Source organism: Scyliorhinus canicula, chromosome 4 (genome assembly GCF_902713615.1).
Source record: "Scyliorhinus canicula chromosome 4, sScyCan1.1, whole genome shotgun sequence".
NCBI classification, from domain to species: domain Eukaryota; kingdom Metazoa; phylum Chordata; class Chondrichthyes; order Carcharhiniformes; family Scyliorhinidae; genus Scyliorhinus; species Scyliorhinus canicula.
The window spans coordinates 182,255,683-182,277,364 of record NC_052149.1 but is presented as its reverse complement, the minus strand read 5'-3'; the positions used below and the strand labels follow the sequence as shown (position 1 = coordinate 182,277,364).

Genomic DNA, 21,682 nt, shown 5'->3' with positions numbered 1-21,682 from the left:
TATCTGCATACCTAATCCTCCAAATGTATTCCCACTTCTCCATGTCCCTTGTCCCACAGTCTCTTCTGTTTTAGCAGCAGATTCTGTAAGCTGGCAATTACCTTCGCCTCTCCTTTTACCACCGCCCTACCCCTGTCCCTTTTTTGTTTCAGATCACAAAAACTGCAGCCTTCTCAGTCAATGGCGGCAGAAGGCGGTGAAGGTGATGAGAATTTATTTCTCGATTTTGCAAGCTTAGAGAAAGTCATCATGGGTATTTTAGAGTCAAAGATAGAGGAAGAGTCTGCACATGGTGAGACATTGGGCACACATATGAAGGAACCAGGATGTAAGAAAGGGTGGAGCAGTTGCCAGTTTGACAGAGTGCAAGGTTGCACATTAGATCTGCTACAGAGGAGTGGGATGAAACTTTGGGCCAGGCTGCAGCAGAACTCTAATGCAGCAGTACATGTCCTGGAAAGCCTGTGCTTTATAACATGGAGCATGGAGGGATACAGCACCCATTTGACACAGGGCTTTGCACAGACATTGGAATCCATCCTCTAATAGAACATAGAACAGCGCAGTACAGGCCCTTCAGCCTTCGATGTTGCGCCGTCCTGTGAAACCCCTCTGAAGTCCCTCTGCACTATTATAGATGTATATCAGCAAACCTGTGGAACCCAGCATGAAGACAGTCACAACATTCATTACAACACCAACAGTTTCTGTCGAAGGGCAGAAGGCTGCAATGGCATTTCAGGCTGCTACCCTACAAGCTCAGTCTCTGGACACCAGTGTTCAAAGCGGCTTCCAGTGCATCACAAAATCTGTCCAACAGATCAGCAGGATTGCTGAGGTGCCACCTCAGGAAAATAACAGGGGCTCCTGGGAGCACAAGTCTGCTTACCTCTCTCAGGGTGACAGCATTCCTACTCCCACCACTGCCCCTTTGCTGTTGCCTGTCGTTTGGCCAGCCCTGATAGCACCTCAAGCCAAAATAGGTGCAGTCTGAAGGCAAGACTCCTTGGTCCTGAGGAATTTGAATTTTCCTTCTGAGGCCCTCTATCTGAGGTCAACAATCTTCCAGCATGCATACTGCAGACACTATAGAGGCATCACATAGCAGCACATGGAGCTGCAAAGGCACACGGAAAACAGAAAATAAATTAATGTGAGGATGATTTATTTATTTTATGTTTGTACTATGTAATTGAATTTATAAATTTGAATTGGAATGTGCATTTTTTGTGGGTTTTAGTTAATTGGTAAGTGGATAGCATGGTGATCAGTGATTGCGAAAAAGTAAGAAGTATGAAACTCCTGAAGCGGGATTCCCCATTCCTGAATCTAAGTGTTGACGCTCAGGCAGGATTCATGTACTTCTACGACAGCAAAACTGGCACCGCACCTGGACCGATTCAGCGACCATTGAGGGGCAAGCACCAGCGCAACATGGAACACGGTCAATTCCAATGGAAAACGGTATCAGATTCATCGAGATTGAAACCGCAGCTGTATATTAGCACTCCACTCCGCACACACATACATCCCAGTCAACAAGATGGAACTGATTGCACTGCAGAATGGCCATCCCGGACTGATGGGTTGGCTGGGGCCGGAGGACACTGAGGGGGTGGCTTGGAGGACACCCAGATGACCTGTGGCCCTAAGTTCACAGTGGGCAGTCAGTGGTATGCGTAGATGCATGGTTGCCTTGCAGGCTGCGACAATGGTATTCATGCCCAACTCCTGGCCACCCCCATGACACCCCCACCTCCCGGCCCTGGCAGAAGTACTCCCGGCCAGCAGCATGACTTTCAACAAACTATGGCAATTTTGAACACTTTCCGTAGCCCCCCTCTCTCCCTCATCAGCCATGGTGCCTGTTTCATGATTTTTTTAAAAACACAAGTGAATTTCACCACTGGGAAATCCCCCCCCCCCTCTCCCCCCGCGTGGTAATTCTCCAGTCCCCGATGGGTCGAGCGGCCACCTGTTTTCGGCAGTCCCGCCAGAGTGAAATGGACATGGTCATACCCGGCGGGACCTGGCTTGGAGGGCAGTTAGCGGGGTCCTCGGGGGGTCGCCGGGGCTGGGCCCCACAGTGGCCTGGCCCACGATCGAGGACCCCGATCTGCGGGCGGGCCTGTGCCATGGGGTACTCTTTCCCTCCGCGCCAGCCTCTGTAAAGCTCCGCCATGTCCGGCGCGAAGAAGAAACCCCCTGCGCGTGCGCAGGAAACACGCCAGAGATTTTGTGCATGCGCCAGAACATGCTGACAGTCCTGCGCATGCACCAACTCGTGTCGGCCGGAGGCGGCCCTTTGGCACCGGTTGGCGCGGCGCCAACCCCTCCCACGCCGGCCTAGCCCCCGGAAGTGTGGACGATTCCACAAAGTCCGGGCGGTTCGACGCCGGAGTGGTTCACGCTGCTCTTGGTGCTGGTACGGGCCACCCTGCCAATTCCGGGAGAATCCCACCCCTAAAGTTTCGAGTCCAGATGACCCTTTGTCAAAGCTAAAAGACATAGAAAGTGGGAAATATTAATACTGTGGGGTGAGAGGATAAAAGATGAGTCATATCCACAGAAACCAAGGGAACAGAGTGCTAATAGCCACAGAAACCAAGGGAACAGAGTGCTCTAATAACCACAGAATCTAAGGTTATTGGAAGCCTTGTTGTACTACATCATGTTCTTGTTGTGTCAAGGGCTATTCCGTACTGATACCTTGATGAGTGCCAACATACTTGAGAATTTTGCCTTTGGGAGGACTGTCACATTTGTGATTTTGTCCTTCTGCAAGATTCCCAGAATGCACCCATACAGGGAAGCTAAAAGTTGTTACACTTTGATAGCTGTAAGCCATATGACTAAGGTGCTGAGGCTACAGCCCTCATATTTTTACACAATAAAAATAATTATATTGTGGCCATTTTCATTGTGCATGGGAATTTACATCTGCATTTGAATCAAACTGTAGTTATGTAGCTACAGTGGAATTGAAAATGTACATACAAACTTGCAAGTATAACTTAATAAAAAGTAAAATAAAAATATGAAAATTATATCCACATCATTTATAGACCTTTACTTATTTGTTTATCAAAATAGTAAGAAGTTTTATGATCTTTACTTTGCTTGAAATTATTAAAAGCTGCAAATTGTACAATGAAGGACAACATTTTGAAAATTCGCTGGTGAGAAATAATATGAACATTAATTTACAATAAACACTTTTCAAATTGAAGAGAAATGTTTTTGATGCTAATAATATTTCTACAACTACAAATTGACTCCAAAGTGTTTAATCACATGATAAGAACCTGCCTATCATGTGCCCTCTTCAGCCATCAGCAAAATTGCACGATATGAAGCTACTTCATCCCCAACACATTTGATTTGCTGCACGTCCATTATCTTGCAATGTCATTGGCGTCCTTCTATCTATGGAATATGTATTGGCTAGTTTGGCCTGTCATTATCAGGTGACTCTTATGCTAACTTGTAAGTTCAAAATTAATTACTGCAATTTGTGGTCGATTACTCGAAATATATATCAGCTTTTTTTTTTCAAACACCATCCTACTAAAATTATTGTGCAAACATCTTTCATTTCATATATGTATTCTGAGACAAAACTGAATTACTTAACGACAAAGTTACAACTGATATTACATGGTGTACTTATAACTTCCCCATGTTTATGTATAAATGCCAATGGTTGGGTACTTTAGAGCTTATAGTGGGAAATAAATGTAGAAATTGTCTCCTGCTGGTATTAAATAACAGTTTTCCACATGATGCACTATTAATTATCACAAAGACGAGAGTAGTGGAATAATCGAGGCTTTATTGAGCAAAGATGTTGTGCCTCCTGTAGCTGCTACCAGAATGGCTGCAGCACCGGCGAGCACACACATTTATACACCGCCTACTGGGTGGAGCCAGCAGGCAGGTATTTACCCATGTACCTCGAGTATATGTGTGTTACGGTAATACATATAATACAGCTAGTGGTGACAACCACAGCACAGACCAATGTTTGTGAATATATTTGATGTTCAAAAAGAGTTCCTTGTTGATTAATTTGGATGTGTAAGTTTCTTTAATGGAAAAAGTAAACTAGATAATATATTGCAAAACTACTGTGGAAAAATTAAATTACTTATGAATTATTGCTTTCCCTTCACAGGCAGTTGACACCAATCTGGCAGCTGTTGATAGTCACTGGATCTTCATAAATGAGGTAATTGAAATTAAGTGGAACAAGATGTACTCTGCCACAGAGATTTGCCAAACATTAGTGGTTTTACATTTGTTCTTCACACTGTATGCAGATAACTTGTTTGATTTAGAAGCCAATATCATATATCCAGGATTGAAGTGAATTTTGTGTGTGTTGCAGACTTATCTTCGTGAATCCATTATGTTAAGCATTATATGAAATTGTGTCGGCAGCAGAGTGGTTAGGACTGTTGCTTCACAGCTCCAGGGACCCAGGTTCAATACCCGGCTTCAGTCTCTATCTGTGCGGAGTCTGCACATTCTCCCAATATCTGCATGGGTTCCGTCTGCGGGTGCTCCGGTTTCCTCCCACAAGTCCCGAAAGAAACACTGTTAGGTGAATTGGACATTCTGAATTCTCCCTCCGTGTATCCAAACAGGCGCCGGAGTGTTTGGCAACTGGGGTATTTTCACAGTAACTTAATTGTAGTGTTAATGCAAGCCTACTTGTGATACTAATAAAGATTGATTTATTTATCACTGAATACAAAGGACAGGATTTTCCTTGCAATTCCTCATGTGTTTGGCAAAGGTGGCCATTGGCTGGCGGCGGGACTTCTGGTCCCATCGTTGACAACGGATTTTCCATTGAATGCACCCATCTGTTGCACCCATCAAAGTTCTGGCCAAAGACCTTGTTTAAAATAAAAAAACTGTTAACTGCAGGCATTGATTAATTCACAGAAAAAGCACGAAGAAAAAAACAGTTGTTATCTACACAGAAAATGTGTGATTATTACCTTGGCATTATGCTATCCTGCAGACAGGCTTTCATACTTGTATATGGGAAAATCTGAGCATAAATAGGCCTTAGGCCCTCAAATCTGTTCACTTAGATCATGGCTGACCACCATGGGTAAGGGTATCCAGGGAAACAAACCAACAGAAATATATCAACCTCAGTCTTGAAAGTTTCAAATGACCCAACTATTATGGGCCAGAGTTTAGAGAACCCCAAAGTATACCATGGAGTTCACCTGACCCACAACTTTTAATAGATTTTGGTTATGGGGAGCACAAGGGCCCATTTTATAGATGTGATGCAACAGAGATCTACAAGTATTTTAAAAACAAAAACAATGGTTATTCTATGAATCCAGTTAACATTTTATAAACACACAGCAAACATTTTATCAACTACCAACCCTGACAACCCCCGCCCCTCAAAAGGATACAGTACTCTATCGACCCTTAATAACTTCCCAAACAACATCCATAAGTTAAAACAATTTTTAAAACAATTTTCAGCTGTCTTTAAACAAAGACAGCAGGTTTAAATTCTCTACAGAAACAGGTATTACTTTGAAATCATCAATGAGCAGAAGACAATCTTTAGCTTGTAGAGAGAGAGAGACCATTATACAGCTGCTTGGGGCAGCACGGTGGTGCAGTGGGTTAGCCCTGTTGCCTCATGGCGCCAAGGTCCCAGGTTCGATCCCGGCTCTGGGTCACTTTCCATGTGGAGTTTGCACATTCTCCCCATGTTTGCGTGGGTTTCACCCCCACAACCCAAAAGACGTGCAGGCTAGGTGGATTGGCCACACTAAATTGCCCCTTAATTGGAAAAAATGAATTGGGCACTCTAAATTTATTCAAAAAAAATTACACAGCTGCTTGCTTTGAATGCAGCTCTCCAACTCTTAAAATGAAGAAATAGTTTCACTTTAATGATGCTGTTGCCAAATTAAATAAACTCTCAATATTTTGGCCAAAAAGGGAATGCAAACTATATACCACTGCAATTGTGAAATAGTTAAAGAAATTTGCATGATGTATTAAAATGTATTACACTTAAGAGTTAAAATGTACTATAAAATAACAAAGTCAAAGCATTAATAGCCAGTGTAGATAAATATGTATTAGATACCGAGAGAATATAGAACAGATTTTCAGCTGAAATATGGCTATTAATTGACCTGAAGCTATCAACCAATGCAAAGAATTGTTAGATGTCCTTATCATTAAAATTGCTAATAGTTGTCACAAGCTTCTTTCCTCGTGCTCGCCAATTAAAACCTTCCCCAAGTATCCCAGCATCCCAAGACCTGGACATGTTATTTTCTTAATCCTATGGTACACAGGATAAGGACTTGATTGGAGAAGGGATGGGGAGTCTGGCAATCAGAAGCAAGAGTTGGTGAGTTTGGAATTGAGCATGGGAGTGGGTGGGTGCAGCAGATCACGAGGCAAGCTAGAGAATGAGGGTTGGAAGAGACAAGTTAATCGATGGAATGCTGCCATTACCAAATGGTTTGTTTGAGAGGGTGGTGCGGGTGGCACTTCTGCTCCTAACTCACAAGACAAGGAATTCTTAAGAAAAACATTTAGCTTCAGCAATGGACTGTGTCCAACCTAGTTTAGTTACTCGGTTTTCTGGGAAACCACGGTCCCAACTGTATTATCATTAACTATGATGGTATCTTGTCTGTCCAAGCTGGAGGCACAAACATCTCACAATGTGTCAGCATAGAAATACTCATGTACACTGTAGTGATCTCTGTATACATATATACATAATATATGTATAGTCAGTACATGTGTAGTCAGTACAGTCAGATGATCACTAGGGGGCAACACAAACAGGGGGTATAAATACAAACTCAATCTGTTTTCCCGCTCTCTTCGGGTGTGTTGTGACAAGAGAACAGAAGTGTGGAGTTAGCTCAGAGTGCAAGTATAATATTCATACTTTAATCTAATTCCATCTTGTTTAATTTAGTAGCTAGTAAAAGTATTAAAGAATTGAATTCACAAGTTAATTGATTAGTTACTCAATAAATTAGAACATAGAACATTACGGCGTAGTACAGGCCCTTCGGCCCTCGATGTTGCGCCATCCTGTGAAACCCCTCTAAAGTCCCTCTACACTATTCCCTTATCGTCCATATGCTTATCCAATGAGCATTTGAATGTGTTTAGTCCACTACTGTTGCAGGCAGGGCATTCCACGCCCTTACTACTCTCTGAGTAAAGAACCTACCTCTGACATCTGTCCTATATCTATCTCCCCTCAATTTAAAGCTATGTCCCCTCGTGCTGAACATCACCATCCGAGGAAAAAGGCTCTCAATATCCACCCTATCTAACCCTTTGATCATCTTGTATGCCTCAATTAAGTCACCTCTTAACCTTCTTCTCTCTAACGAAAACAGCCTCAAGTCCTTCAGCCTTTCCTCATAAGATCTTCCCTCCATACCAGGCAACATCCTTGTAAATCTCCTCTGTAACCTTTCCAATGCTTCCACATCCTTCCTATAATGTGGCGACCAGAACTGCACGCAATACTCCAAATGCTTCTGCACCAGAGTTTTGTACAACTGCAACATGACCTCATGGCTCCGAAACTCAATTCCTCTACCAATAAAAGCTCACACACCGTATGCCTTATTAACAACCCTCTCAACCTGGGTTGCAACTTTCAGGGATCTATGGACACGGACACCGAGATCTCTCTGCTCGTTCACACGACCAAGAATCTTACTATTAGCCCAGTACTCTGTCTTTCTGTTATTCCTTCCAAAATGAATCAACTCACACTTTTATGCATTAAACTCCATTTGCCACCTGTCAGCCCAGCTCTGCAGCTTATCTATGTCCATCTGTAACTTGTAACATCCTTTTGCACTGTCCACAACTCCACCAACTTTAGTGTCATCTGCAAACTTACTCACCCATCCTTCTACGCCCTCCTGCAGGTCATTTATAAAAATGACAAACAGTAGCAGCCCCAAAACAGATCCTTGTGGTACACCACTAGTAACTGGACACCAGTCAGAACATTTCCCATCAACCACCACCCTTTGTCTTCTATCAGCTAGCCAATTTCTGATCAAAACTGCTAAATCACCCTGAATCCCATGCCTCTGTATTTTCTGCAATAGCCTGCCGTGGGGAACCTTATCAAAAGCTTTACTGAAATCCATATACACCACATCAACTGCTTTACCCTCATCCACCTGTTTAGTCACCTTCTCGAAGAACTCAATGAGGTTTGTGAAGCACGACCTACCCTTCACAAAACCATGTTGACTATCTCTAATCAAATTATTCCTTTGCAGATGATTATACATCCTATCTCTTCTAAACCTTTCCAAGACTTTTCCCACAACAGAAGTAAGGCTCACTGGTCCATAGTTACCAGGGTTATCTCTGCTCCTCTTCTTGAACAAGGGGACAACATTTGCTATCCTCTAGTCTTCTGGCACTATTCCTGGAGACAAAGATGACTTAAAGATAAAAGCCAAAGGCTCAGCAATCTCCTCCCTAGCTTCCCAGAGAATCCTAGGATAAATCCCTACCGGCCCAGGGGACTTATCTATTTTCACACTTTCCAGAATCGCTAAAACCTCCTCTTTATGAACCTCAAGCCCTTCTAGTCTAGTAGCCTGTATCTTAGTATTCTCCTCGACAACTTTGTCTTTTTCCTGTGTGAATACAGACGACAAATACTCATTTAGCACCTCTCCTATCTCCTCAGACTCCACGCACAACTTCCCACTACTGTCCTTGACTGGCCCTACTCTTACCTTAGTCATTCTTTTATTCCTGACATATCTATAGAAAGCTTTAGGGTTATCCTTGATCCTACCTGCCAAAGACTTCTCATGTCCTTGCCTGGCTCTTCTTAGCTCTCTCTTTAGAGCCTTCCTAGCTAACTTGTAACTCTCAAGCGCCCTAACTGAACCATCACGCCTCATCTTTACATACGCCTCCTTCTTCCTCTTGACAAGTGTTTCAACTGCTTTAGTAACCCATGGTTCCCTCGCTCGACGACTTCCTCCCTGCCTAACAGGTACATCCTTATCAATTATTTGTTGTCACTGGATGACTTTGAGTATTCATCATCACCAGAGTTAAGAACTTCTCGGCAATAGCAAATGAATAACGATTATTACTTGAAGTAATATAACATACACTATTGTTTTTTTTCCTTATTTGTTCATGTGCAGTTAGCATCATTGAAAGTCAAGCATTTGTTGGCCAACTTTTTGTGCTGAGGAAGGTGTTGGTGAGCTGTGTTCGTGAACTGCTGCAGTCCACTTGATGGAGGTACACCAGCAGTGCTGTACAGGAATGAGCTTCAGGATTTTGACCCATCTACAGTGAAGGAACATCAATATTGTTCCCAGTCTAGATGGTGTGAGGCTGGGAGGGGAACCTGCAGATGGTAATGTTTCCATGTGGCTGCTCCCTTGTTCTTCTCTGTGGTAGGGATGGCACATTTGTTCCAGGAACTTCGGTGAGTAGCTGCGGTGCATCTTATAGATGGTACACACTGCTACCGCTTTTTACAAGTGATGGAAGGAATGAATGTTTAAGATGGTGGATCCGGCCGACAGCTTTACCCTGGATTTTGTTGAGCTTCTTGAGTGTTGTTAGTGTCGCATTCATCCAGGCAAGTGGACAGCACTTGATGGCACTTGTACCGTCTACGTAGTGTACATACTGTGTCAGTGGTGGAAGGAATGAATGTCTGAAGGTGGTATCACACTTCTGACTTATTCCTTGTAGATCCTGGACAGCCTTTGGGAAGTCAGAAGGTGATTTACACAGTGCAGATTTTGCAACCTCTTGGCCTGCTCTTGTAGCCACAGTATTTATTTGGCTGGTCCAGGTCCATCTCTAGTCAATGGTAACCCTCAGAGATGCTGATGGTAGGCTATTAAGTGATGGTAATGCCTTTGAATATCAAAGGGAGATGGTTAGATTCTCTCTTGTTGGAGATGGTAATTACCTGGCACTTGAGTAGCCTGAACGTTACTTACCACTTAGTAGCCCAAGCGTGAATGTTGCCCAGGTCTTCCTGCATATGGCCAAAGACTGCTTCTGTATTTGGGGGTTCGGGACTGACACTTAACACATGCAATCATCAACAAATATCCCTTTTGGAATGGTGTTGGTTACAGGATATTTGGAATGGTGTTGGTTACAGAAGATATCTGATAAAGAAGGCTTTGCCGTCTTCTGTATGTTAACAGCAGGTTATTATTAATGGTATGTAACAATATACAACTATATAATAAAGGGTACAGATATGGAGCAGTCTCCATCTTGTTCTTTTTTCATATTTATGGCCATTACCACATTGACCCTAAGTCTACATCATGTGCCTTCTTACATCACTGTGGGTGATCTCAATCTCATATTAACACTGTATGTACCAGACTCTTCATTTGCAATCCCCTCTTCCTTGACCTTATAATAAGAAGGTCATTGAATAAACAGATGAAGGCATTTAGACCGAGGCATTACACTAAAGAACACCTCTGCCGATCTCCTGGGACTAAAATGATTGACCTTCAACAATATTTGTACTAGGAGTGACTCCAAATAGTGGAGAGATTTTCCTCTGATTCTCTTTGACTTCAATTTTGCTGGCATTCCTTGATATAATAGTCAGTCAAATGTTGTCAAGGACAGTCACTCTCATTTCACCAGGTGATGCAAGTTTACATGTTGCATTGGGACATAAATGGGCCTGCAAGAAATGTCCTGATAGCAGCAGGACACTGATTGTTTTGGCTGCAACAGCCTGTTCTCCATGTATATGGCATTATTTAACCCAGGCAATGTGGCTATCTCACTTGTCAACCAGCGAGAGTCACACTGCCTTTTGTTTTGTGGAAGGCCTGCTATCTTAAGTGCCTCTTGCGCACTTGAATGGTCAGCTGCAGGCTTTTAAGTTTGAGGACCCTCTCCCCCTGAGAACCTCCTGCCAATCAGAGTCAATTGCAGGCAGCGACAATGAGATTGGTCATAGCTACTGGCATTGCACCCATCAGAGACCCAGGATTAGGTAGGCATCCCAGGACACAGGTGAGTGTGGGAGAAGTGTTGGCAATGATGGCTTGTTTTTAGTGCCTCAATGCCAATGCCACTTCCCAATGCCAAATCTCTTGATCATGCACTGAGTTCCTGACACTGATGGGCACCATTCAGGTTCTCTGCGTGGCACTCCCTCCATCCAGGAGTGGCAGGATGATTCACTGAAGTAAGCATCAATTACCCACTTCATTCGTTAGTTGGCAGGTGGAAGGGATGGCTATCCATGAGCCTTCCTACCCCAGACTTGAGCAACCAAGAGATGGGAAGGTGGCATGGTCCCTGCCAGGCACCTTCCCGCCTAGTGTCCAGCCACCTCCAAACTTGCCTGGCAGAAAGGCATTAAATTTTGCCCAAAGTGCCCTTCTGGTAGTCATGCCCTGCTATGTCACTGTGTCAAAAAGCCCCAAAAATGACTACGAGCTACCCTTTTTATGGAAATGATGCAAAAGATTTTGGATGGGCTCATCCCTAGTGTGGTGACAGCAACACCTGACCTGGAGTGTGGGGATTCAACCCAATGGGAGGAGTTCTGAGGCAAGAGGAATTGCAGAACCAGCAGAGATAGGCTGCTACTCTTGTAGATCCTTTTAATTAAGTCCTCTGCTGTTGACTAATGACATCACCGAAAATGCATCATTACACCCAGTTTAAACTGGTGCTCACCATTCCTGCAGACTAACCCATCAGGAATTTCCGGGTTCTGTTATATTATATTAAAATATTATTTGAATTTTAGTCGAATTCAACAATGAAACTTGCTTTGCCAGGAAGAGCGGAGTGGGTGGAAATGGGCTTATTTGCCAATGTAAAAAGCATTTATGCATTTTACAGAATTTAGGATTGATCTGCATTGAGGGACATGGTTCCTGGAGCGCCATACGTACCTGCATCATTGAAAGCTGCAGCCTCATTAGAGCCAGCAAGTTTGAGTGTTATTGCAGTGCTCCGTCAACAATGGACAATGCATTGGGAGTGCAGCAGGCTCAGTGTCCAGAATATTCCATCTGTAGGTCTTAAGGGGCAACTAATCAGTTTTAAAGTTGCCCTGCTACTGAGGAGGGTGAATTGGCACCCCAACCTCAATGAAGCTGAGCTGCTGCTTCTGTTTGTGAAGCTTTACAGACTGCTGCAGAAGGTCGATCGCAGAAGGAGAATCCTTTTTGGAGCAGGTGGATATGCTCGTTTAAAGAAGTCCAGGTGGAATTATTGTGCAAAAAGGCATGGGAGCACATACGGGAGTAATTAGCCGATAGTCTGAATGTTGCCATGGTAACTGTGTTCGCATGCACAGTTAACTTATTATTATGATGTTGTTGTAGAATACATATTTTACAGCATTTCACTGTCAGCGTGCTGCAGCATCGCAGAGGAAGTATGCACACTCCATTCCAAATGTGATGGCACATTTATGTTTCTCTAGCTTGCTGGTATTGCTGCAATAAATATGTGCTTACATTTATGTCTTGCAAACTCAGAAAAATAAGCAGACCGGCACCACAAGTGACAAGTATGCTGTATATTTATAGACTCAAGATGGTGGCTAGCTGGCTGTGTACTAGGATGAAATTAAGCTTCTTTTATCTTTGTCTTTCTGACGTATGCCCCTTTCTATCTCACAAGAGTCACATTTTTATAGATGGCAGTGGATTACAGTTAAGAGCTCTGATACTTTGGACAGTAACCAGGCTCCAAGGTCTTTGAATTAATACAATAAAGAGAGTACTGGAGGTTGGAGTGCCTCTCCCTTTCTTTTTTTTCATAATAACCTTTATTGATGTCACAAATAGGCTTACATTAACACTGCAATGAAGTTACTGTGAAAATCCCCTAGTAGCCACGCTGCGGTGCCTGCCTGTACTTGTATGATATCTAAATCTCCTCCATGCTCACTCTTGAACTCTCATTTTAACCTTTGCCCTCCTGGTAGGAATGGGGTCGGCTTAGGTTAACCACATGTTTTCCAGTCCATCCAACTTTGTGCAACATCAAACAAAATTGCATTGAATTTACAGCTTAGAAGTTGACCGTTGAGTCTTTGGCAGTCCTCCACACAAGTCTCCTCACGTCCTCCACAAGCCTCCTCACATCCTCATTCATACAATCTTATCACCATATCCTTTGAATTTACCCCATTGCTACCAGGGAAGTAACTTTAAAATCAGAGCTAATAAGTTCATAAGACCATAAGAAAGAGGAGCAGAAATGGACCATTTGGCCAATCAAATTCCTCCATAATTCAACAAGACCATGGCTGATTTGATAGTAGCCTTAACTTCACTTTTCTGCTTGTACCTCATAACTCTCGATTCTCTGACAGATCAAAAATCTGTCTTACTCAGCTTTGAATTTGATGATCCAGGGCGCAGACTAATGGTCTCGTCCTGCCCAACTCGGTGAGGCGACAAGGCCGTTAAATCTTGCGAGAGGCCTCTCGCGAGATTTGTGATGCTCTGAATGCCTGGCGCGATCAAATGAGGTTTCATGAGACATTGCAATCTGGATCTCGCCCTCACTGAGCTATTAGGCTCATTTAAATATGTCAACGGCAGATACTCCCGAGGCCCGGAAACTAATGGTCTCACCTGGGAGACCTCACCAGGGCGCAATTTAGCACTGGTCCACCCAAACGTGACAAGGCGTAATGGTACCTGGGGGGTGGGTGGGGGGGGGGGGAGGGTCTCCTAGACTATTAGAGGCCCCCGGATGGTCAGGATCTTGGCAGGGTGGTAACTTGGCTCTCCCACTAGCATCCAGGCACCAGCCTGGCACCTAAGCACTGTCACCTGGACACCCTGGCAGTGCCACCTCTGAAAATGATCCATTTGACCCAACTTTGTTTCCTGCACAGCCACTCCTCTATCATCCTCAACACTATTAACTCTTTTATGTGCAACTTACTGAATGCCATCTTAGTAATGGCACAGATAATATAGTGCACACACTCTTTTCAGCAAAATATGGCATGAGTAACTCCATTTCATGAGTAACTATTTATTAAACCACACCAAAATTTCCTGAGACTGTTGTCCCCTCTCCTATTCCCACAGCAGTTAAGCAGCTAATTATAATAGTTCCCAGGCCAGTAACTCAATAGCCAGATCACGTTTAACTCCATATCAAGGGCTAATATACTAGGATGATTTAAAGCCCCTGAGGTTACCACTGTGACTTGAGTTATTGCAGATTTGTGCTGGTGGGACACGTATACAGGAATTAAAGCGGGCCACTTTCAAATGGAACATCATTGCTCTGGGCACTACAATATAATTGCTATCTCAATTCTATTTTTTGTTTGATTAGATTGATATTGATCAAAGTGGAGCATACATTTTTGAAAGTTTTATGTACTACAATTGTGAATGATTACAGTATTTAGCACTGAGAACTAAGCATAATCGTAAAAAGTAGAGTAATGCTGTTAAATTGTCTTTTGGAGTGATTGTTTTCTATATTGCTTCTGAAATTTCATTGCGATGTAAAGATTGCAATTCAGGAGACTTTTAAAATCCACAGCCTGCAATCATAACCCTACGAGACAGTGTGAGATTTACAGAAGAGAAATTAGTTATTTTGCCACTGTTTATTCAATATATGTCTCTGTTTATATATTTTATTAATTGGCTATTGAACATGAATAAATGTTGACCAAAACAACAAGTTAAATTGAAGTAGGCACTGCTGTGTTTCATAAATTATTTTAATGAGTAAAAAAATTAGATTCAATGAATTTAGAAGTGCCTGCCAGGAGTAGTAGCAGTCATACCTAAAATTAAATGCCAATCTGGTGAAGTTGCAACACAGGTCTATATACATCCTGAAAGCGAAAGCAGCATGTTATAGGCAGAACCAAATAATCCCACAACCAACAAATCATATCAAAGCTCTGCAGTCAGACAATATCCAGTCATGAATGGTGGTGGGCAATTAAACAGCTAATACTCTGTGAACAGAAGGAGCAGGCTCCATAAACATCTTCATCACCAATGACAGCACAACTGAGCACATCACTGCAAAAGACAAGGCTAAAGCATTGCTAAACATCTTCAGCCAGAAGTGCCGTGTGGATGATTCATCTCGGCCTCCTCCTGAAGTCCCCATCGTCACAAATGTTAGTCTTAAACCAATTCAACTCATTCCGCAAGCCATCAAGAAATGGTTTACTGCATTATGTTGTAGACGGAGGCAAAGACTCCATGAGAGGCCAGGCTGACAGGTACAGCTCACTTTGTTCTACACTAGTCACAATAATCACTCCTCTCCACACTCTACTCCCCGCAGGGTCTCCTTCCCTAAACTGCTTCCAGGTTGGGTTTATATTCTGTTCCAATTAGGAAGAAGCACTGCCCCTAGTCTCCTGAGGGCTCATACACGGAGGCATGTGAAGGCTGTGTTTCTCTGAGCTCCAGCTGCTTCTGGCTGTAACGCTGCTTCCAGGTCTGGTGTGTTATTCTGTATGCTGGCTGCCCTTTCCAGACTTTGAAACCTGGACTATGGCAAGGGAAAATGGTGCTACGACCAGTTGGATGTAGGTGCCGGTTGTTGCTTCCAGTTGCTGGCAAGGAGAGAGAGATAGGAGAGAACTTCTCTCCCTGCATTTGCCGTGCCTGGGATTCATGGGTTGTTCACCAAATGTCTGGGAGTTCTCACCAGCACTGCTGGCAACTGCAAAGTGGAGCAATCTCTCTTGCGGCCAGAACACATAACGTCAGAGCACGGGGCGCATGACCTGCTCTCTGTCGCTGCTCTCGGTGGGAGGATTCCCTCATTTTCTGAAATAAAACTGGCCCTGGACAGCGCGCTGACATCAGGAGGATGCGGTCCACCTTGCTGGGCTCCAGGCATGCACACTGCTTGATCCATACGCATGCACGGGATGCCCGGCAATCTTAAAAGTCCATCTCGGCATTTTTAAAGACCCGTCACGGCAGTTGAGCGTTTCTCCCATTATTGGGAACGCAGCGACCGAGCTCCATGACTCTCCCGAAACCTAACCGCGACCCACCCATGGGTCGTGACCCTGAGTTTGAAAACCCCTGGCATAGGGTAAGGGAGTATTAATGAGAGTGCTGTCAGAGCCAAGGATGATGGGCTTCAGTTCTATTCGGGACACTGAATATCTGAGCCTTGTTACAGCCTTGATCCAAGCAATGACAAAATAACTCGCTTCCAGGGTTGAGGTGAAACTGAATTCTTCTGACATCAAGGGAGTATTTGATCAAATTTAGCATCTGGAGGCTGAAATAAAATTGAAGTCACTATGAATAAAGGAAACATCTTGCCCCCTGGTTGGAGTCATAGCTTGCACAAGGCAAAATGGTGGTGGCTGTTGGGGAACAATCATTTCAACCTCGGCATCACAGCAGGAGTTCCTCAGGATAGTGTCCTCAGCCCAACCATCTCCTGCTGCTTCATCAATGACCTTCTGTCCAACATAAGGTCAGACATGGAAATGTTTGCTGATGATTGTGCTAGTCACGACTCCTCATTTGCTGAATCAGGCCGGTCCATATGCAGCAAGACCTGGACAACATTCAGGCCCGGGCTAATAAGTGGCAAGTAACTTTCCACCACACAAGCATAGGAAATGATCATCTCCAGTGACATTCCCTGGACATTTAATAGCACTATTAATGCTGAATCTCCCATCATCAATATCTAATGGTCACCATGGACCCAAAACTGCACTGGAGCAGCCATTAAATAATGTTGCTACAAAAACAGGTTAGAAGCTGGGAATTTTGTGGAGAGTAACTCACCCTCCTGACCCCCAAAGTCTGCTAATTCTCTGCAAAGCACAAGTCAGTTGTTTGATGGAATACTCGCCGCCTGCCTGGACGAGTGTAGCACCAACAACACTCAAGAAGCTCGACACCTTTCAGTATAAAGCAGGACACTTGACTGCACCCTAATTGCATCGTGACCACTCATTCATAACTTCCACCATGATTGCAACATGTAATATCAACAAGATGCACTGCAGCAACTGGCCAAGGCTTCTTTGGCAGCACCTTCTAAACCCACAATCACACATTTCCTCAGAAAAACAAGGCATCAGATTAAAATTCCCTTTCAAGCCATACATCACTCTGACTTGGAATTATATCATTGTTCCTTCACTGTCATTGCTTATAAATAAGAAAGCGTGCCAGTGCTATCGGTGATCCCACAACCCGCTGTGTCTGAGGACTGAGCAGCGCTCATTTAGCTGCTGATTTTATAAGTTCAAACCTCACTGGGTTTTCCTGTGAACACAGTTAATTGTGCTGAATAATATTTAAATTATGTTAATTGAGGCATTAACCTGCCTGCAAAACATGGAAGTCGCTATGGAAGATTGCACAGCCTACATTTGCCAGATGATCACAAGAAAAATGTGGTCTAATTCCATTGGAGTACCGTCTATAGCCAATATCCGAAATTCAGGCAGAGGTACCCAAATAAATGCTCTAACTCAAATTCTGGTGATGATGTGAGCCATAATGTCCCGTTGAAACAGCTGCAACATGGTAGTTTTAGCAGTTTTATTATTGCTTAATGTATGCATTTCTGGCTTGCTGTGAGTGCTCCCAGCAGCAGGATACACCTCAGGACAATGCACCATCCTACCACTCAGCTGTTTGGTTTAGATTGCTACAGATGCACTATTAATTTGGAGGTCATTGGATAGGCATATGGACGATAAGTGAATAGTGTAGAGGGACTTAAGAAGGGTTTCACAGGACGGTGCAACATCGTGGGCTGAAGGGCCTGTACTGCGCTGTAATGTTCTATGTTCTATGTTCTAATATATAGGCCCAGACAGCTACTGCAGCTGTATACTATATCTGGTTGTTGCAGTTGATAGGCCATCTGTTGACAAAGCACAAGCTGTACTAGACCACTTCCAACTCTTGAGGCAAGTACTCAAAGCAAAGCAGATTCCTACCGTGCCTTGTGCTACACTGAGAACAGTTGGAAGGTGGACATGGTTTTGAGGTGGGTGACACACATCGTACTGGATCACGAAGGAAAACCATCAGTGTTTCAGACAGTAAATATGTATTTCACCGAACGGACTATTGAGGTTAATAAATGTGTCTCAACTAATATTCTCATGTCATAAGATCAGTTAGGATGAGATAGAATAAGGTGATTCTGCAGTGATATTTATACTGAGAAGAGAGGACTTGAGGTGATCTTATTTATGTGTTCAGGATTATAAAAATATAGAGCACAATATTATAATTGTTTTTAATTCAACGGGGCATAACTTCAAATTTAACAAGGAAGATTAAAAACTGTTTGGATTTAATTAAATTACACTTTTTGTGTTGAATATTTGTAATGAACTGCTATGCGAGATTGTTGGAGGTTGCAAATGCGGGAGCTACTTCAACGGTGTAAAGCTGGAGTATACAAGCCTGAGACTGTCCTCTCTCAGGATACAGCATTCTTCCATACCACCTCTTCCCTCCATAGCATTGATCTGTAATGCACTGCCTAGAAGGATGGATGAAGGGAATTTGATGGTTGTTTCAAGAATGTTAAGATGCTTCTTATGTTCACTCAAAATAGTATCGCTCTCTTGCTTTGTTTGTTCTTCGACCTTTTTGTGATCCTGTTGTTTTTCCCATCCCATTTCAAACGAGTTCTTTTCAATTCTGTTTGAACCATGTCAATCACTTCCTCTCTCTGAAGTTTCATTGTGTGTTCTAATCTTTCAATATTTTTGCACAAGTTCTGAACTATCTAAGTCCAGTTCACGGTGTGTTGTTCCTCGCGTCTTAATAAAGCTCGTAGTCTCAAAGGTGGAGAAGATGCTTTATTGTGAATTCGTTCTCTCTTCAGAGCTTAACTTACAGCTACCTCAAATGCTGCCTGCCTGTGTCTGTGTCCTGTTACGAGTTCTGCCTTCCGTGAAGTGTGTCATCACTTCCTGTCCCTGTGTATATATAGCTCTCCCGTGCTCCCTCTAATGCTTGCTCAGTTGTATTGCATCTAGTCAGATCTACAATCACCACATTCCCCTCTTTTTTCTTTACATATTTTCTGTACATCGTTAAAGAAACTGTACAAAACAGTTACTTATGATATGTGTATCTATACAGATGATGGTGCTATTGTATATTTTACAAAGCCAATTTATATTTATGAGTCCAATCTTAATAAAAACATTTATGAGTCCAAACTTGATGAATTTGTTCAGAGTTTTTTCTTTTGTTGTTGTTGTTGTTGTTGTTGACGTGGTGATATTGATATTGCAACTCCGTTGTGAATGTTGTTGGTGTTGCTTGTTATTTTAAGTAACCAATACGTCATCCCATGGTTTTTTGCATGATCGAACCACTGATGTTGACTGACATGGACTTTTTTCTGTGCTTATGGTATCGATTTAGTATTTCATCTGCCTTGAAAGCTGGTATGCTTGCTTGTTCTGGAGCAGATGTGAGTTTGTGCGATTCGTTGTCATCCCTTGGCAAGTTTGTAGTCTTGTCATTGTTTTGCAGTGTGCTGTGGCATTGTCCTTCATGTGCAGAGTTGTACCATTTTGTACAAGTCGTTGTTTCATTGATGTTGTTTCTGTCGTTCCTGTCTTTGTTGTTTTCGTTGCCGTTCTTGTTGCTGTTTTTTTCGTTTCTGTCTTTGTTGTTGTCGCTATCTTTGTTATGCTTCTTGTTGGTTTTGTTGTTCTTCGTGTAGTTTTTTTCATTGTGCTTGTAGTTTTTGTTGGTGCTGTTGTTGTTCTTGTTTCTGCAGTGCTTCTTGCGATTTTTGTTGTTCTTGTCGCGCTTCATGTTTCTTTTGTTCTTGCTGTTGTTGTTCTCATTTCTGCTGTGCTTCTTTTGGCTTTTGTTTTTCTTGTTATGCTCAATGAGTGTCCCGTGTGGATAGTTTGAGTCATTGAACGTTTCGTCTCGAGAATGGTGAGAATGATCTGATGTTGCATTGATGCTGGTGACATCAGTCATTTGTTGTGGATTAGATTTGTCGTCTTTGCTTTCTTGGTGCTCCTCTTCTGGAGTCAAATTCTTCACAATTTCCTTTGACGCGGTCTCTCTGGACTCTTGGTGCTCCTCTTCCGGAGTCAAAGTCTTCATGATTTCAATTGATGTGGTCTCTCTGGACTCTTGGCACTCCTCTTCTGGAGTCAAAATCTTCATGGTTTCTGTTGATGTGGTCTCACAGGACTCTTGTGTCGCCCTACTCTGTGCTTCTGTACAGACAAGCTGAGAACTGTCAGTCTCGCTGTGATCCTGTACCTCCTGTATGTCGAGTGTGATCACCTTGTCACTGTTTTCGCATTCAGTGGGTAGATGTACATTGTCCTCTTTTTGATTATGTGAGCTTGGTAGACATTCATAGTCTGCTTGTGGTTGCTCCGATACAGCGGGTTGACCTTCATGGTCTTGTTCATGCATGATGTTCACCAGGGAGTGTTTGCTTGCTTCCCTTTTGGAGTCTTTCATCACTCTCACTGTGGAGCCTTTCATCGCTCTCTCTGTGGAGTCTTTCTGTGCTCTCCTGTGGCGTCGTCTTCTTCTTGGGTATTGCTGTCATCTAATGTATCGACGATCTGCCATGGCACCATGGTGTTGGATTCATCTACCACGAGTAGATTCGTGTTGAGCTTTGCGACCGTGTCGCTGATGCTGTGATCAGCATATCCGAATAACTCAGCCATGTCTGAGTAGTAATCTTCGAAAAACAAATCATCTTTTTTTGTTTTTGATTTCTTTTTGTTCTCTTCACTTTGGGTGGTGCAGACTGCTTTTTCCAGGGTGTTGTGTGAGTTGTTTTCAACTGCTGGTTTAAGTTCAGGCGTTTTTCTGTGTTCTGAGGTAAGGAAATTTGGTTTTACCGCTTTAAGTATTTTGTTTTCAATTTTCGAGCATTTCCCTTTTAAGTAGGCATGGTCCGGATTCTCAGACGTCATGACGCTCGTGATGTCATGCGTAGGAATCAATTGCGCATGCGCAAATCGGCCTTCCTTTACTGTGCGGTTTTGTGTCCAATGCGCATGCGCGGCTTGCGCATGCGCATAACGATCCGCGACCAAAACGTTTTGAGACTGCACATGCGCGGCTTGCGCATAACAATCAGCAACGTGAACTTTTTAAAACTGCACATGCGCGGCTGGCGCATGCACAGAGCAATAAACGGGTGATTGTAACTGCGCATGCGCGGCTTCTGTTTCCTGCACATGCGCAGACGCAGTTTGTAGTTCTTTGTCTGCCCGAGACTGAAAAATGTGCTCCGACGCCATTTTATCGCGGATTACGCATTTTTTCTTTCTGAAAGTTGTAAGTTACCCTTTCCTTTCGATCTGGACTGGATTTCAGCGTTTTGGCTTTGGGAAAAATTCAAGTTATTTCTTCTTTTTGGTCTGTACTTTTCACTCGCGATTTCTTGACTGAAACCTTTCTGTTCTGATTTTGATTGTTTAAGTTTTGGATCACTCAGTCTCTGTGCAGTTTGGCCTCTGAGCATACCGTGCTGTTCAAATTCCTTACAGTACTCTTCAGATTTGTTAAGTATTGTTTGTAAGCTCTTGCTGTCTTCATCTTTTGAATATTTAAATCCATTATAAACTTTCCTAGCTTCATGTCCTGCG

The 21,682-nt window shown here is 43.2% G+C and overlaps 1 protein-coding gene across 1 annotated transcript in view; it reads left to right on the top strand.

Moving 5' to 3' along the window:
* LOC119965205 (glutamate receptor ionotropic, delta-2-like) overlaps positions 1-21,682 on the top strand; it is a 591,162-nt gene that overhangs the window by 318,182 nt on the left and 251,298 nt on the right. The window contains exon 5 of the mRNA XM_038795644.1: positions 4,175-4,228. Within this exon, the coding sequence (XP_038651572.1) occupies positions 4,175-4,228 (54 nt within the window). The remainder of the gene's footprint in view (positions 1-4,174; positions 4,229-21,682) is intronic.